The sequence below is a fragment of the Octodon degus genome, unplaced genomic scaffold (assembly GCF_000260255.1).
Source record: "Octodon degus isolate 3935 unplaced genomic scaffold, OctDeg1.0 scaffold00093, whole genome shotgun sequence".
NCBI lineage: Eukaryota > Metazoa > Chordata > Mammalia > Rodentia > Octodontidae > Octodon > Octodon degus.
In genome coordinates this window covers 6,353,416-6,369,983 of record NW_004524669.1, presented here as the reverse complement: position 1 = coordinate 6,369,983, position 16,568 = coordinate 6,353,416, and the positions used below count along the sequence as shown (strand labels likewise).

General features: G+C 54.3%; 2 protein-coding genes across 5 annotated transcripts in view; both read right to left on the bottom strand.

The window, feature by feature from the left end:
* Positions 1–16,568, bottom strand: part of Hoxc4 (homeobox C4) — a 63,992-nt gene that overhangs the window by 46,284 nt on the left and 1,140 nt on the right. For 3 of the 4 annotated variants that reach the window (XM_023722826.1, XM_023722827.1, XM_023722828.1), the window contains exon 1: positions 13,536–13,792. The exons of the other annotated variant lie outside the window; for it this stretch is intronic. The gene's annotated coding sequence lies outside the window, so the exon portion shown is untranslated. Of the gene's footprint in view, positions 1–13,535; positions 13,793–16,568 lie in introns of those variants that run through there. 4 annotated transcript variants of the gene reach the window in all.
* On the bottom strand, positions 5,374–9,075 carry Hoxc9 (homeobox C9). The gene is made up of 2 exons (XM_023722829.1): positions 7,932–9,075; positions 5,374–6,286 (listed from the first exon to the last, which is right to left on the bottom strand). Exons 1-2 carry the CDS (start codon positions 8,467–8,469, stop codon positions 6,042–6,044), a joined length of 783 nt encoding a protein of 260 aa, XP_023578597.1. The 5' UTR covers positions 8,470–9,075; the 3' UTR covers positions 5,374–6,041.

Genomic DNA, 16,568 nt, shown 5'->3' with positions numbered 1-16,568 from the left:
GAGAGAGAGAGAGAGAGAGAGAGAGAGAGAGAGAGAGAGCTGGCTGGCGGGGGTTGAGGGGTTCAGGGCTGGGGGGACCTGGAGGAAGGGGAGGGAGGAGAGGGGGAGGGATGGGGGTGTGGTGTGTGTAGGGGGTGGCGAGCCAGCCCCAGCTAATAGTCTGGTACGCATTCAGTTGAAGGTGCCTCTCTCCCCTGCTTCTCTTTTCCTTCCTCTCTACAAGAGGTACCTGAATCAGCAGGTCAACTCAGGTTACCTCAACAGGTATAAGACCCCCTGTGGGGGTTGAATGTCAGCAAGTCCACACGCAACAGAGCTCCAAATCCAGAAAGATGGGCTCCCTGGGGGTCCTTCAGACTGGGGACTTCGGGGAGAAGCAAACATACCGTGTCCCCCAAACACGTCAAGGTTCAGACCTTTCAGCCTCTGACCCCTCCCTGGAATCTGAACCTTCTCAGTTTTCCTTAGATCCTTAAGATTCTCACACTTGGCTGCTTTTGGGTTAAGAGGGCCATAGGGGCAGCCCGCAAGACCACTCACCCTTCAGAGACCAGCTCCTACCTGGAGCAGGGAGTCCAGGGAGTGGCCATAGGCTTGGCTGGGGATCTGAGAGCACATCTGTTTATGGGGACTTAGATAGAAGGAACAACCTAGTGTCCCTGGCTTCTGGCTAGACTGATCCAGGATGTTCCTTGGTAGGAGGCTATTTGTTTCTTGGTTGGAAGGGACTGCAGTAGGCCTCTTATCCCCATGTACCCCCACCCACAGGAAATGCCAGCTCAGCCTGGAGGGGCCACGGCTTCTCTGCAGTCCTCTCCTTCCCCAGGCAAGCTGCCCAGGCCAGGATGTGGATGGGAACTGTCAACAGATACTTTTAAAATATTTACCCACACTTTCTCTGGGGGGTTCCCCTCACCCTCAACACTGGACAAATTCAAGTTCTAATACATAAAAGACCTTAGTCCATCAGCTCCCTTCCCTGGCCATAAGTATACAGTTATATGGGTTTAACTCAGAGAAAAAGGGAAGAAGTAGAACCATGTATATGTGTGCTGTGTGCAGATAAATGAAAATGATGAAGGCGAGAAAGAATGATTTGCCCCAATCTTCCTCCCCAGTATGTGAGCCTGTTACACAGGACAACCCTGGACAAGCACACACAGTATGTGCCACCCTCTCACCCTGAGCCACATCCAGTGCATGCTCACACAGACTAGCATACACATTCCTGGATTCGTCCTTGTCACCTCACAGACTCTGTATGTACACATGCACATGAGTCACTCATGCACAGAAGCCTGACAAACTCGGATGCATCTTTAGGTCAATGCACCACGGGGGGGAAAAATTGCTACCTATTTTTCTTCCACATCCTGAGGTTTCAGGGTTGGATGAGGAAGGAGGTGGTTAGAAAATTAGATCTTTTCCTTTCCCATCCTCATCCGGAGCTCAGCTCTGAGGATGGAGGAAAAAAAATGACAGTGAAAAGCAGGATGGTTTATCAAGAATGACCCCTCCCTCTTCAGTCCCTTTATTATATAAATAATTGCCCCAAGAAATAGTCACTCTCAGCTAAATTCCCGAAGGAGACTTACTGGTACCTCAGCAGAGACTCTTTCAGGATCCCTTGCATGGGGGGGGACCCTACCCTATCTGAGTTACAGACCATCCAAACCTTAGATACCAGAATTCTAGCCCTGTGGAGTAATAAAGAGGAAGAGGAGTGGTCTCCCAGGGTCGAAGGCTTCCCTGGGTTCCAAAACACTGGCAGTTTCAGTGGTGGGGCATCTCTACCATTAGGACCAGAGATCCCTGCATCCCAGGCTCCAGCCCTGCCTTTCTCAGCCTGCTCTTCTGCTGCCTAGTTGAACAGGGTGGGCTCTCAGCTCCCAGCATCTGGGTCACTGGGGACTGCCATAAATACTTTCTCTTCTCTGCTTGGAGAGAGGAGGCCTAGACGGCCAGATCAGCTCTTGGGCCTGCGGCTTATCTTTTAGGGGGTGGGGGGATATTTCGACATTTTATGGTCCAGCGAAAACACTGCCACAGAGCTATTCTTCTGAGCTTTTGTGTCTTGGAATGCGACTGTCCCGAGTGTGCCGCCACCACCGCCTGTTCGGAGGACCAACCAGACCCACAACCCCTGGCTGGACTTGGTTTCCCCCAAGGGAGATCCTTCGTCTTTATTTTAATTTTTTTTTTTCTTTTACACGTATCTGGTTTATTTCATTCCCTGAGGCTGGAAATAAAGGAACCGCAAGCAGCCGTCCTCGCCGGGCCGTCTCTGTCCCTCTCCCCGAGGCCTGCACCGCCCTCTTAGGTACCACGGATTTATGTTCGTTTGTCCGGGTCATTCCGCCTTTTTGTGTTAATTATGCGCTGCCTGCTTCGCACTTATCTCTTCGGCAAAGCGATTATTTTTGATGCCTGCCCTCTGCGCTTCCCGAGCCTGCAACCCCAGCGAGGGCCCATCTTCCGCTGCCACTCGCGAATTATTTACACCTCGCAGGTGAGAGGATTGATTTGCTCAGAGCCAGTGGGGCCGGACCGGGCAGAGGCGAGGGGCCTTCTCACCAAGGCTCTCGTCCGGGCCTCAAATGTCAGTGCGGCCCGGCCTGCTGGGGCAACACCGTCTCTAACATTGAGCAACAGCGCCACCTCGCGTCCACTTGCCCCAGTGCAGTCAGGCCGAGAAAAAGCCGACAGAGGTCGCAGGCTTGGCCCAAAGGTGGGAAATGTAAGGGGCCTCCAATTGGGCGCAAAGGAGAGGGATTTCCCGGAAGGGAGTTGCCCTGCGACCGATGGCTTTTTTTTTTTTTTTTAAGTTCTTCAAATAAACCTTGTGAAAAGTTCCATACTCTCGCTCTTTTTGTTACCTCCCTTCTTGCACTAAGAGACCTTGTGCAAAGGAACTGCAGCGATGTCTGCCTCCCTCCCTTCGGGCCCATTTCTGGCCTCTGCACACCTCCGCGCACGCGGATGCACCTCCCGACGCTCCCCAGAGCGGCCGCGGCCCGCGGTGCGCACCCTAATTCCTCATCCTCTTACCCGATGCCGGCCCCTCACCGCCTATTCCGCCGCCCGCCGCCTGCAGGACTTTGGGTGGGTCTCTGACTTCTCCAGGGTGTTCGCCCCTGGGTTGAAGCCCATCCCTCGTGCGCGCGCTCTCTGCACCTCTCCCTCCCAGCCAGTGAGGTCCTGTTTTCCGTGGGCCATAGACAAAACATTCCTATAATCCGATTTCAAAGGAAAGAGTGTCCACCTTATTTAAACCATAAAACAATTAAGCCCAGACGTCTAGCCAGCTCCGCGCTGCTGTTTTGTTCGGCCCTATTCAGAACCCAGAGCAGGGAGACAAACAGCGCCATAAAAGTGGCATTTCGGGGCTGCGGAAATGTACCTATCCGCTGCCTTCCCAAGTGGAACAACCTTTAGGGTTTTGTGATTCTGACAAAAGAGCAGAGGAGAGGTTGGAGGGGAAGATCAGGGGAGGAGGGCATCTGCTATCCCTCTCTCCCGCCAGATTTCATTTCTTTCCCCAGATGTGTGACCTGTTCTTTTAATTCATAAGTGATAATAAAAATTCAAGCCAATGCTGACCTGCACCCAGGACACTAGGCTGTGATGGTACACTAGGCGTGGACGGTGGGCCTGCCCAGAACCCTACCTCTCTCCTGGGGTCTCCAGGCCTTGCAGCCCTGCTTCCTGCCCACACAAGGCGGCTAGCCGGCCGCTGCAGAAGCAGGCCGCGCTGACCGGCGACGAAAGGAGGCGACAGGGCCCTGGAGCAGGGGCAGGGTAGAAACTCGGAAACACAGCCAAGCTCGGGCTGGGAGAAAAGTGCCATCTCCCGTGGGCCTGTGTGTGTGACTGACTGATATCACGAGCGCAACTGGACCAACGTTCCAGAACAGCAGAAGGGCCAAAGAGGGGCGAGGAAGTAAAAAGAGAGACAAAACTGTAGCAAAGCACCTTTCCAAAGGGCCAAGAAAACAATGCTTCCGGATTTGGGGAAGAGGTCTTCTAGGCGGGAAAAAAATGATTTAATGATGCACAGTTACGACTTGTTCTCCAAGATAGCCAAACAAAAACTTTCACCCCTTCTCACCTTCCTCTAGACCCCCAAATTGGAATGCTTAATGGAAGCAAAGAGGAGATTCAGCAAATATTGAAAGAAGAGACTGGTTCCTCCAAGTGCCTCAACAATTCTGGAAGGTGTTGTTTTAGGGATGCAGTACATGGGCTGGGATCCCCAATTATTTTCTTTTATGCTGATATCTTCTGAGTATTGAGAGCAAAACCCTGTATCCTTGACAGAATAGGCAGCCTGAGATATTAAAGGGCCATATTTCAAGCAGTCTGATTTTAATAGTTTCCAGATTGGGGGATTTCCGAAAAAGGGGGTGCCGGGCCGAAGCATACCCAACAGTTTGGGTCTGCTTCTTATTAGCAATGAAAACTGCTGGTTCTAGGGAAGGTCCTGTGGCATAAAAGTGAACCAGCCCCACCAGACTGTTACACCTTTGTGCTTGGGGTCCCACAGCCACCAGGGAGCACCCCACTCCTGCCTAATCACTAGCCAGGTTCCTTGGGTCCTAGCCTCACCATCCCCTAACAGCACTACAGTTGCTTAGCATAACCCTGATCACCCCCAGACCAACACTTAAATTAAACAGGAGAGATTGAGAATAGAGAACTAGAAAGATATGAGAACACACTGAGAAGTACAAATTAAATCTAATTCTGCTTGCACTAGCTTTGTCATCTGCCTGTCTCTCCTTCCATCCCTTCCTCCTCCCCTCTCCTCTGCTTCCTTCCATCCTCCTCTTCATTTCTTTTACTCTGTCTTTTAACGAAGTCCCCCAGTGACTGTTCTGCTCCCTGAGGCCTGCCTGGCCTTCCTCCTGGCCGAATATTCTGCCAGCCTTCTTTCCCAGCTATCCCTCAAAGCACCAAAGCACCAATGCAGCCAGGCAAGAATCCAGCCTGGGCCCTCACCCAGCACCCAACTTTCACTGTCACCTATCTCTTCTCTCCCATCTCATGTACTCATAAATTATTACAATTAATTACAGCCAGGGAAAAGCCATTCATGCCATGCCCCCCCCCATCTCAACACCAGGAAACTTGTAGGCAGCCAGCCGGGGCAGGCACAAGCAGGGCCTCAGCCTCAGCAGCCTCCACGCCTCCCCTGGAGCCCCCACCCCCACCCTGCCCTGCCAGGAGAGAAGTGACAGGCATTTGCCCTTCCGAGATAGAGGGAGCCCCTTTCTCTGGCTCCAGTCTCCCCTAAAGAACCTGAGCACTTGCCTCCTCCACAGCAGGCTGGGGAGCCACAGGGAGGAGAAATAATGAGAACTAGATGCAGTTGAGTTTCTGGTTTTTTAAGTGACTTCGATATATTAACACAGAGCTGTTCTACCATAACAAACAGAAGCACGTTACAGGACGGACGCTGGGACCGACGCTGGAGGTGAGAGGGAGCACTGCTATGTACATGCCCGAGGCGCCGGCCTGCGCGCCGACCCAGCCCGTGGCTCTGTCCGGCCCTCGTCCCTCAGCTCCTGGGCTCAGAATAATCATGTGTATGTGTGTCTTTTTTGTACAAAATCTGCACGCAGAGCGCCCAAGGCCTGGGAAGGGATGGCCCAGACCAAATACAATACAAGGGGAAAAAAAATAGAAATATAGCAATTCAAGTACTGGCTTCTCTGAAGAAAGGAGAAAAAAAAAATCACATTTGTGTGTGTCATTTATTTCAGTTGCGCTGGGGGAAGAGAATGCAGTTTCTCTCCTGCCTCCTCCTCCATGGGTAGAACTAACTCTAAAACACCAATTTCTCAACACTTAACCCTCCCAAATCGCAAGAGTTTTCTTTTCCCCCTTTTTTTTTTTTTTTTTTTCCTTTTTAAGCAAATTGGCTTTTTTCTATCTTGCTCTTTCCTTTTCTTTTCGTGCTTTCTCCCGCCTGGGTTGGGGTATTTTTTGTGGGGTTTTTGTTTTTCCCTTGGCTGTGCCGAGGAAGCAGGCTGGGGCAAGGTTTAGGATTGCTCCTTGTCGGTTTTCTCTTTATTCATCTTTTTCATCTTCATCCTCCGGTTCTGAAACCAGATTTTGACCTGCCGCTCGGTGAGATTGAGAACCCGGGCCACCTCATACCGACGGTCCCTGGTTAAATACATATTGAAGAGAAACTCCTTCTCCAGTTCCAGCGTCTGGTACTTGGTGTAGGGGCAGCGCTTCTTCCTCGTGGAGCGGGCGTGGATCCAGTTGGCCACGGGGTTGCCTGGAGGGCCAAACACAGGCAGGGGTCAGTGGCGCCCCTCTCCAGTCCAGGACCTCTACCACCCCGCCCCCAGGCTTAGCTAGGTTCCCCAAACCCAATAATTGAACCTGAATTTGGACACATTTTGCTTCAGGAATTTTCTCCCCTCTTCCTTCTGCATTCTGTCCCCCTCCCCATTTCCCCTTCCTCTTCAGTTTCCAGCACCTAAAACTGTTGGAAATCCGAAGCTATCAAAGCCCCTACAGTCTGGTCCTCAGCTTCAAGAGTAGTAACTCGAGAATATCCTCATAAAAAGTCCAAATTCCCAACCGTTTCATAGGCCCATAAACGCTTCTCTCTCTTGTTTTTTATTTTTATAGCAAGGTCTCTCCTCCCCACCTCCCTCCTCCCCTGCCCCCTCCCATCCTCCCAGCCCACAACCAAGTCCTGAAATTTCAGCAGTCCTACTTCCTGACCCTGAGAGTCCCGAGTCCCTCACCACTCTCTTCAATACAGTCTCTGCTCAGAGTTCAACCCTGCTGAGGCGAATTCTCAGGGTGATGTTAGGATGGGGAAAGTCCCTCTGTCTTCAGAGAGATGCTGGCCTTGAGGAGAGGCTCCCCCACATTGTAGCGTCCCTGTTGATCTCCAATGCCCCCCTCCTGCCAGCCCCAGGACAGGCTCTGCAAGGACCCAAGCTTCCAATTTCAGGTTTATAGGCTTAGCTGAGGGCAGGGAGGGAAGTCTTCAGAGGGGTATAATTAGGGCCTGGCTCCTTAGAGGAGGCAAAAATTTCCTGCAGCCCCCCTCATGGGACTCACTCAAGATACTTCCTAACACCCAGAGGGCTACACCTTCTCCCCTGCTCATCATCTTCTCCCCTTTCTCTGGCCCTGCAGCTTCACCTGCCCCCACCTTCCCCAGGCAGCTCTTTGCAACCCTCAGAAGGCTGCTGTCTCCCTGACTGAAGTGAGTGTGGAGAGTTCTCTAAGCTAGGGAGATGCTTGCCCCACTCCACATTCCTGACTCCCATTCTCACCCCTTTTTCATGCAGAACCTCAGAGAAGGGTTCTCAAGTTTAAGGAGACTCAGACCCCACTTCTCTCTGGAAGTCTTGATCTCTCCAAGTTCCCAGGCTGTGAAGTCTCCCAGACCCCTCACCAGGGCTCTTGGGAGAGAAGTCTGTGGATCTTCTCTTCAGTGAATCCCTTCTGGGGCAAGGACCCCCATGCTGATGGGGAAGCACGGTGATATTCCTCCCTGGGGCGTTTCCTAGCTGCCCCATATCCTCTTCACCTCTCCTGTCCCATCTCATACCATAAAATGAACCTCGCCCCTGCCCCAGCCCCTGTCTACATTTCTTCGAAAGTGGCCACTGAGCCAAAAAGCCTGGGAGGGGAGGGGGCAGGGGTCTCCTTCCAAGCCAGCTCCTGGGAGAGACGTCCTCTCGGCCCTCTCCCAACCTGGTTCCCTGGGCCCCCTTCTCAGACCTTCCTGCCCCTCAAAGCTCCCCAAGGTAATTCGCTTTTATTGAGTCCTCACCCCCTCGCCCTCACCCCTCTCCCGCGCTCTCTGAGCTGCTCCAAGGGGCTGTAATCCGGCTCCCCCCGCCTGTCTTGCCCTCCCCTCCCGCGCCGGTTGTAAAGGAAAATTGCTCCCAACTTACTGGGGTCCAGGTCGGCCTTCTCCTCTTTGTGCTTGCTGCCGGCGAGGGCGTCCGCCTCGGGCGAGGGCAGTGTCTGCGGGGCGCGGTCGCGCAGCTCCCCGGGCGAGCCGTACATGTAGTCCGGGTAGCTGCGGCCGTCGCCCGGGCCGCAGTCGGCGCGGCGCCCGGGGTAGGCGTCCGGCTTGAGGGCGTAGTGACGGCCCCCGGCCGGGAAGCTGGGGAAGGAGACGGCGCCGGACAGCGGCTCGAGCCAAGTCCGCATGTAGCGCGTGTCGGCGCCGAGGTGGGGCTGGGGGCCGTACGGGTGATAGACCACGGACGACTGCGAGGGCACCGGCGCCCACGACGTGCTGAACACTGCGGGCTTGGGCGCGAAGCTACAGGACGGAAAATCGCTACAGTCCGGCACCAAGCCGCTGGGTCTGGCGGCGGCGGGGTGAGCCCCCGTGGCCGGAAACCTGGACGCTAGGAGGTCTTCATTGTCGTGCGAGATGAGCGAGTCCACGTAATAGTTACTGATGGGCCCCGTCGCCGACATCGTAACAGGGTTTTACATACATAAGATTATTGTATGAACTGTATATGTACTTTTTATCTGCTCACAGAACAATCAAGGCAGGTAATTATTTTTCCAGCCTTTTCCCGGCCGCTCATTGGTTCCCCAGCCCCCACGTGATCGTATTTACCCAAAAATACGGCGCGGATCAATGCGCAGGGGCTTTTTTTTCCCCTTGCTTTTTTCCCCCCTCTCCCACCCCCTTCTCTCTGCTGATCCCCGCGACCTGCGTTTTCCTAGGGGTCCGCAACTCTGGACCCAAGGCGCCTGCCAGCCCCTCAGGATGGCTTCGGTCTCATCAGGGAACCCCCCTTGCCCATGTCCACCCATCAGCAGCTGGCTCCCCCCCGCTAGGAGGATTTTTTAATGGGGTGAAAATGCCAATCCCCGAAGCCAGGGTTCCTGGACCCCCAGGGCTGCCCTGGGCGCGGGAGCCCCATAGGGGCGGGGAGGCCGGCCGAGGTAGGTGGAGGAACTATTTCTTGACGTAATCCGTCTCTGTCGGCCCCGACGCTCCCTCAGTCTCTCAGCGAGCCGAGATCAGCGATTGTCAGTTCGGAACGTGGCTTTTAAAAATGCGTTTTTAAATAGTGTGTATGTATGTATTTCTTTCAGGAGCAGCAGCAGCGAGGGAGGGAGGGTGGGAGGGGACTGGAGAAGCTGGGGTGGAGGGAGGGAAGGAGGGAAACGGGAGCGTCCTTCTGCCACTGGCCAACTCAGCCCCCCAAATCTGGGGTAGGGCAGGCTTGGAGAAGATGGTCTGCGAGCAGGAGGGGGTAGAACTTCGGGATCTCAAACACCTTCATCATCAGCCTCAGAAGTCTTCGCTTTGGCACAGATACACGAGCTTCTTTATTTTAAATTTATTGTCTGTATCTTATTTATGTTTCTTCGCCAGCTTGAAGAAGTGGAGGAGAGATCTGCACAACTTAAGTGGGGCATCCCCATACCGGAAGCCTGTTTACCCTCTGCCCCCAGCTCCATCTCTGCGACACTCTCACCCCAAAAAGAAATCGCTCCCTGGTTCTGTCTGCAGAGAACCTGGGTGAGAGCGGGCAAGGCAAGAGAGCGACCTCGGTCGTGGGCAAGTAGCTTGTTTTTACGTCCTTCAATAAAATTTTTATGAGGATCATTTGATTGTTCATAAATGTGTCTTTCATTAAATAAAATTGTAGGCTGTTTTTGGAACGGGAAAAAAGCAACGGAGGGGTAGGAGGAGAAAGCAATTTCTTTGGGATCCGATGCAGGAATTCTGGAGGGGGCAGTGTGACTGCAGAATATCAGACAACTTGATTCCTCTTCTATAAGTTGGTTGCTATCTTCCTCTTTGAATTTGGGGTGTTGAACAGACCTAAGCTGTTCCTTCAGACTGTCCCACTGTGGTTTAGTAAATGGGGGGGGGGCTTGGACAAGCAGAAAATCCTCAAAGTATGTTCAAGAGAGGGGGCAGGGAGGTCGTTTGGGAGAAGAAGAGGAGGGCACAGGTGATGTTCCCAAAGACAAGGTGCATCTAGGCAGGCCACTGAGTTTGAAGGGAGGGTGCAATTTCAGGGTCAGAGGGAAGAGTTCCAGTCTGCACACGGGGAAAATGCCAGAAGCTGAAGCAGGCTCTGAAGGCAGCAAGAAAGGAAGGAGACTTCCCAGAACCAGCCACGCCTGCCTTAGCCTGCCTTTCCCCTCTCCGGTCCCCTGGGGGGGGCCAAACGCTAGAGTTGGGGGTGGGGGCTGGTTTTCAGTCCTATCTGTATCTATCTCATCTAGGGTGGATAAGGGCTGGAGAGTGTAGTACTGTGCTGGAGGGGGAAGGAAAGTTGGGAGGAGGGTACAGCTGCAGCCAGCAGCATGAACCCCAGCTCCAAGAGCCCCCTCCCCAGAGGCTGCTCCTCCCCCTCTCTGGTTCTTTCCCGTTCGGTCTAGCGAGGCTGGGATTTCGACGCAAGGGGGGGATGAGGGAGAGGTTACCTAGGGCCTTATCCCTCAGCTCCGACTGTCTTTCCCTCTCACAGGCTGGATTGGCTGGGAAAGCCAATTACAATAAGAAACAGAAAATCTCTTTGGCCTTGATGGAGTCGGGTTAGCTGTCAATCAAAAATTCTCCCTCTAGTTCAAGGAAAAGACAGGGGATTCCAGTCCTCCTGCAGAGGCTTTCTCCAAACCCCTGGGGCAGTCAGCACCTCCCCCAGCCCTGGGTGGCTGGGGACCCGGGCTGTTTCTTAGGCGGCTGCTGGCAACGAGGAGCAGAGATATTTAGCCTTCAGCAGGGCCCGGGGCCAGACTGCGACCAAGAGGACATCAGAGGACACAGCCTGAGAGAGATCAAGCCCCATAAGACCTGAGACAAACCAATTGAAACACGGAGCCAGGCCTGAGGAAGGAAAAAAGGAAACGGAGGATGGGGATAACCAGAAAAAAAGGGAAAGAATTAAGGAAAAGAAGGAAGGCATGATGAAAAGAGATAGAAGAGCAAGGAAAGGAAGGCATGCAGAGAGCAAGGAGGAGGAAGGGCAGTAATAGGCAGATACGCAGGCAGGACAGGGCAGGGGCGAGCTGGCGGAGCAGCCGTGGCATTGTGCAGTTGCTTGCTTGCCGGGCCTTTGCCGCGGGACCAGCTCGGGGCGCGGCAGCCACTTCTGTCTGGACACAAAGGCGGAAGAGGCCTCTTCTGCCCCTCCTGGGGGACCTGCTCTGGTGGGTACACTAGGCCTCTGGGATACAGAATCCCACGTTGGCCCAAGCAGCTGCCCAGGCAGCTGGGGTCTAAACCATGCTCTAGTCAAGAAGCAGCGAAGAAACAAGAGAAAAAAGGTTTTGCATCTTCACCAGGTTACAGGGCCTGTCTGTCTCAATCTCATCTTCCCCAGAGGAAAGAGTCCTTAAGGATCTTCTCCTGTGGGCTTCTACTATGTGAGATAGCCCCTCAAATAGACTTGGTGGCTGTAAAAAGATGTTTCTTCTCTCCTATCCCTTTTGAACACGGCCGCCTTTTCAACTCTTGAGCTGCCTGTGAACCAGGCCTGCTACCCTGCAGAGGCAGGAGCAGCTTGGCTGTCAGGATCACTGTCCAGAGATCCCTGTTGCCATCAAATCCTCCAGGAAAGAAACCAGTGGGTGGGGATTGTTACCTTCCCTTCCTTTTGGAAGCAGGAACTCTGTAACCTCCCCACTCAGGCACAGGCTCAGCTGTGGATAAGGGAGCAGGCCTCACCCACAGCCCCCTCCTGGCCAATGCCCCATTTTCCCTATGCTTCACAGGGAAGCTGTGGGGAGGGCAGTTTGAGAGACCTTGGTCCACTAGACCCAGGTCCTATAGGTTCCACAAATGCATGTGGGGTGTAGCCTCCATTCTCCACATTTAGAAGCAAAATGGTAGATCAGGGAGTCTGTAGCAGACTTTCAGGCTTCCCCCAAATCCAGGCGTGTTTGGTACAGGGCAAAAAGATAGGGGGGCCAAAAGGGAGGAGCTCATCTTCTTGGAGTTATTCCTGCTGAATCTCCTACCATCCTCCAGGAGTCCTCATCTCTACCATTCATTCAGTCTTCCTCAGCACTCCTGGGGCAACCTGAGGGACCTGAGGCCCTGGGAGTCCCTGCTGAGAGTCGGGGAAGACCCAGCTCTAGCTAGCAGCTCTATATTTGCTCTGGTTCTTAGCGCTCCCCTTCCACGCCCAAAAGATTTCACTGGGCACGGAGAGCCCGCTAAGGGGGAGGGGCACCCTTCCTCCATCACCTCCAACCTGGACAGCTGAGACCACAATCAAGCTAGCATCGTGAGGACAGAAAGACAGGTTAGAGTCATCCCCTCCCCCTTCCCCGCGCCTCCCTTTTAGTGATTTAAATTCCCTGCGGTTCAATCCACACCGTCAAGTTCGGATAAATTTAAAACAGGCTTTCCCCGTGCCCCCAGTGGGCCATCCCCGCGGCCGCAGGCTAGGGAGCCCGCTCCCGGCTCCCCAGCACCCGCCCAGCGCGCCCAGCGCGGAGGAGGCCGAGCTCCATTTGCTTTCATTTTCCTTCTCTCCCTGAAATGGGCTCATTTCACCTCTCTGCTGCCCTCTCCCCCTCCCAACCCCCTCCCTGGTTCCCTTCTCCTTTCCCCCTTCTCTCTGGATTCCTCTTTGTTGGGAAAAACACACCCACACACAACTCCTCCTAGCTAAGGCCTGCGCTGGAAGCAGAATCTGAGTTTTCCTGGCCTGCCTGAGAAGACCCGCGCGTCCTGCCCCCACCCCAGGTGGGTATCCCGGATCCCTGCACACCAGGAGCCAGGCCCCCAGACCCAGCAGGAGTGAAACCCCCTGGGTCTGTGAACCTGGCCCTCTCAACGCCACGGCCTGCCGGGCCTGCCTTCCCGCCGGCGCCCCCGCCCTGCCGCTCCGCAGCAAACGGGGCTATTTCCGGCTCCCCCAACACGGTCTGGTTTCCCAGCCTGGGGAGTGGCTGGAGGGGGAGCCGCCCCAGAGCCAGGGCTGCTCTCTTCCCGGAGTTTCAATGGCCCTGAGCGCGCTGTTACCTGATCTTTTGTGTGATGTATGTGTCGCAAGGAAATTTGCAGTGACTTTGGAGCCCAGACTGAGGAAGCAGAGGTGGCGAAAGGAGAGACAATACGGCCCCGAAGTACAATTAAGGAGCCAGAGCCGCTCCTCTCTCCCCCGCCCTCCCTGCCCGACTAGGAGCTGTCTGGTCTCCAACCTCTGGGCGACTTGAGAACCTGGAGCCGGAAACTCAGCCCCTGGCGGAGGGAGCCGGAGGATCCTGCACCCAGAAACCCGGAGGGAAGCTGCCTTCCAACCTGGGGCACCGTGACCAGCCCCTCTGAGTTGCAGCGAATTCAATGAATGAAAGTGCACATTCCGACGACGAATTTTCCCCAATTTTCTCAGCCTTTGGAAGGAGAGCCCAGGGTTTGGGACATCTCAGACAGACAGACAGACAGACCGCGTCTTGTGAGGCAGACAGGCTCACAACATGAGTGTGAGCCTAAAATCACACACAGGTTCAACCTTCCCGAGGCCTCCTTGCCAGGCCTGGCGGGCGCCGATCTCTCCTACCTTCTCTCCCGCCAGGGCCTCAGGCAGAGACCCATAGGACTCGGTCCGCCGGCTCGGTCCAGTCCCGCCTCGGGAAGCGCCTTCGTTACCTGCTTCTCGGCTCCCCACGGCCACAGACGCAGGGCAGCCGCCTCCCGCCGGGGGAGGGAAGCCCCGGCCACAGCCGCCGCCGCCACCCGCCCTCCTTCCCTCCCTCCCTCCTTCTCGCCCTCCCTCCCTCGCTCCCTCCCTCGAGCGCTGCCGCTCCGGGGCCCTCCCGCGGGCAACCTGCTCTGGACTCAGTCCAGGTATCTCCGAAGGAGAGAAAAAAAGCACCGCTTCTGTGGATAAGGAAAAAACAAAAAAGTAGGACCCTTAATAGCATTTATTTTTCACGCTCCGACCAGCGGTGGGCCTCAGTTCCAACGTCTGGGGCGCAGCCCCACGGCCGCAGAGGTGTGCGGGGCCTGCAGCCTCGCCCACGCCGCGCCGCGCCCCACGCCGCACGCTCCGCACGCCCGGCCGCCGCCCCCGGCAGCCCAAACACCCGACAGACCTCAAGGTCCTTCCCACAGACTCAACATCCGGTTGCCCGCCTCTGCGCTGCCACAGCCCTGGCGTCCGCTCTGCTCCAGTCTGCGGCCAAAGTCCACACACGATCCACCTTGTCGCTGCTCTCGCGCCCGGCCCGGACACCCTGGGGAAGCGGCCACGCCGCGCTACACTTGGGTTGTGCTCCTGCTGGGGACTTGCCACCTCGTGTCCCATGTCCGGGACCCACACAAAGCCCAGTGTGCTGGCCTTCCTACCCATAGCCCCTGTCGCCGGCTGTAGACTTCCCCTTCACCTGTTCCCAAGCAGGGCTGCATCTCCAAGCGAGCCAAGGCAAGGCCGATGACCGGAGCGAGGTCCCAGGGAGGCCACAGCAGATCAGCCGGGTTAAGCCAGAGGCCCTGGGGCCGCGGAGATAGCTGAGAGACCGAGCTTCTCCTTGGCGAGCTCTAGCCTTTTCCTCCTTCTCCCGCAAGTCTCAAACACTCACACGCCGAGAGTTCAGCTCTATAAATCCTGCTCCTCTTTCCCATATCATAATTAAAAAAAACCAGTAGGGGAGGTTTTAACTTTTATTGCGATTTCTAGAGTTGGGCTGCGGAGCATATATTAAGTTTACGCTTATGCGCTCTCGGCGGGGAGGGTCCTTTAAGAAATAAAAATCCATCTTAATATCTGCAGACGAGAGAGATAATTTTTTTCCCTCCTCTTCACGCTGTTCTTTCTCAAGACTCCCTTTCAGCGAAGCGAATAAATAATTACCACCGCCTTAGCCATGATCCACGGCCTCAGGGCCCCGGGGTGGACTCGGACCACCACACTGGCCCTCACCTTGGCTCTAAGAGCCCTTGCTCCATTTCTTGGAATCTAGGGAGGAGGAGGACACCTCAATGCTCTGGCCCTATGGCCCCCTCTATAAACCTACCAGCCTTGAGATGAAAATAGGGGCAATGGGATCTAAGCCCAGAAATTGCTCATTGGTGAATTTCGGCCCATCAGGGGACACTACCTCCAAGTCAATGCTCCTGGGCACCCTGCTCCTGCCTGATTCTCGTTTCACCCCTACTGGCTGTGTTCTTGGGGCAGCCTGAAGACTTGGAGGCTCCAAATCAGAGGATCCTTGTGTGCCTCCCACCAGCTGGCCTGCCACTCTGGAAACTTCTCCATTTCCCTGGGCGCTGTAGAGATTTTGAGCACTTCCCTTCAAGGGAAAAAAATTTTTTTTCCTTCTCCAACAAAAGGAGAGGGGACAGACAGACAAGACAGACAGTTCAGCTGGGGAAATGAAAGGCTCTATTTCTCTTCTCTCCAGGTTCCTTGAGGGTCAAAAATATATGAGGCAGGGGAATGGGTATATGTCTAATTATATTCAAGGCATTTCAGAAAGCCTAGAGGAGACAGAGCTGGACCTACATTTATGCAAGGTCAAATATACCCTCCCTGGCACATGGATGTGAGGATATAAAAGTCTATGTACATATATTGTTATGGGGACATGCTTTTTTTTTTCCCTGTTTGAAAGTTTCTTTTAAGAATTATTATTTCAAAGTAAGAGAACCTAGAACTTAATTCTCTTTTGACTCCTCTTTTCCAGCATCTCTGAGAACAGGGGTGTTATCTCCCCATTTTTCCTGGCTCCTCCCTCTTTTTCTCCAAAGGCAAAAAAAATCTCTTTTGAGACCCCCCTTTTCTAGCAATTAGGGGCAGAATTGAACCAGAAAGAGAAAGGAATGGAGGAAGCATGCAAAGTTTCTCAATGCTCAAATTTCCCCTACTCTATTTTCTTCCCCTCCTCCCTCTGGCATCAGCCAACAACCTTTCCAACAGCATGGTAACAGTGGGCGCTGGCAGCCTCTGTTCACCCAGATACTTTCACACAGCATAAAGACAGGCAACTCCCTGACAGCGGTAGACTCACCAACTGCACAGACCAAGGCCTACGGGCAACAGAGAGCTAGACAGACCAGAGCCAGGTTTTTGCCCTAATGTTTCCCAGTAGGATATGCTTGTGAGGGTTTCTACTTGGACTTGATGGCTTTCCTATTATCTGCTAATACCCCAAATATGTCCTTCTTGGCCATAGAACTATAGAAAGGGAAGAGGGGGTGGCTGGGCTGTCACTCAGAGTTCCTAACTCTTGGAACCTCCAGGTGCCCCACTTTTTTGAGAAGCTCCAGTCCTGGCCAAAAGGAGGCTTGGTCTTGAAAGTGCAGGTAAGAGAAGGCAACCATTCTAGAGCCTTCCTCCTTCTGTGTTCCTCTCTCCTCCAGAGATTCTGCCCCACCCTTCTGCCCAACTGAGCTGGGCCACCAGGCCAAACTCAAACTCTGGAATTTCCTTGGAATTGGCTTGACCTTCTTTGTCTGTCTCCATCAGCTGGGCCCAGGAAACAATAGCTGCAGGGAAAACTCCTCTCCCTTAGTCACAGGGATTGGGACAAGCTGAGGAGGGGACGATATAAAACAGGGTTCTCTATTTACCCCTCGGCCCCACTCACAGCTT

What these genes read in the sequence shown, in the direction of transcription:
- Hoxc9 (XM_023722829.1), bottom strand. Translation starts at nt 8,469, where the DNA reads ATGTCGGCGACGGGGCCCATCAGTAACTATTACGTGGACTCGCTCATC. An exon ending in GAAGGCCGACCTGGACCCCA is followed by an intron (nt 6,287 to 7,931) that starts GTAAGTTGGGAG and finishes TTGGCCCTCCAG; the next exon opens with GCAACCCCGTGGCCAACTGG.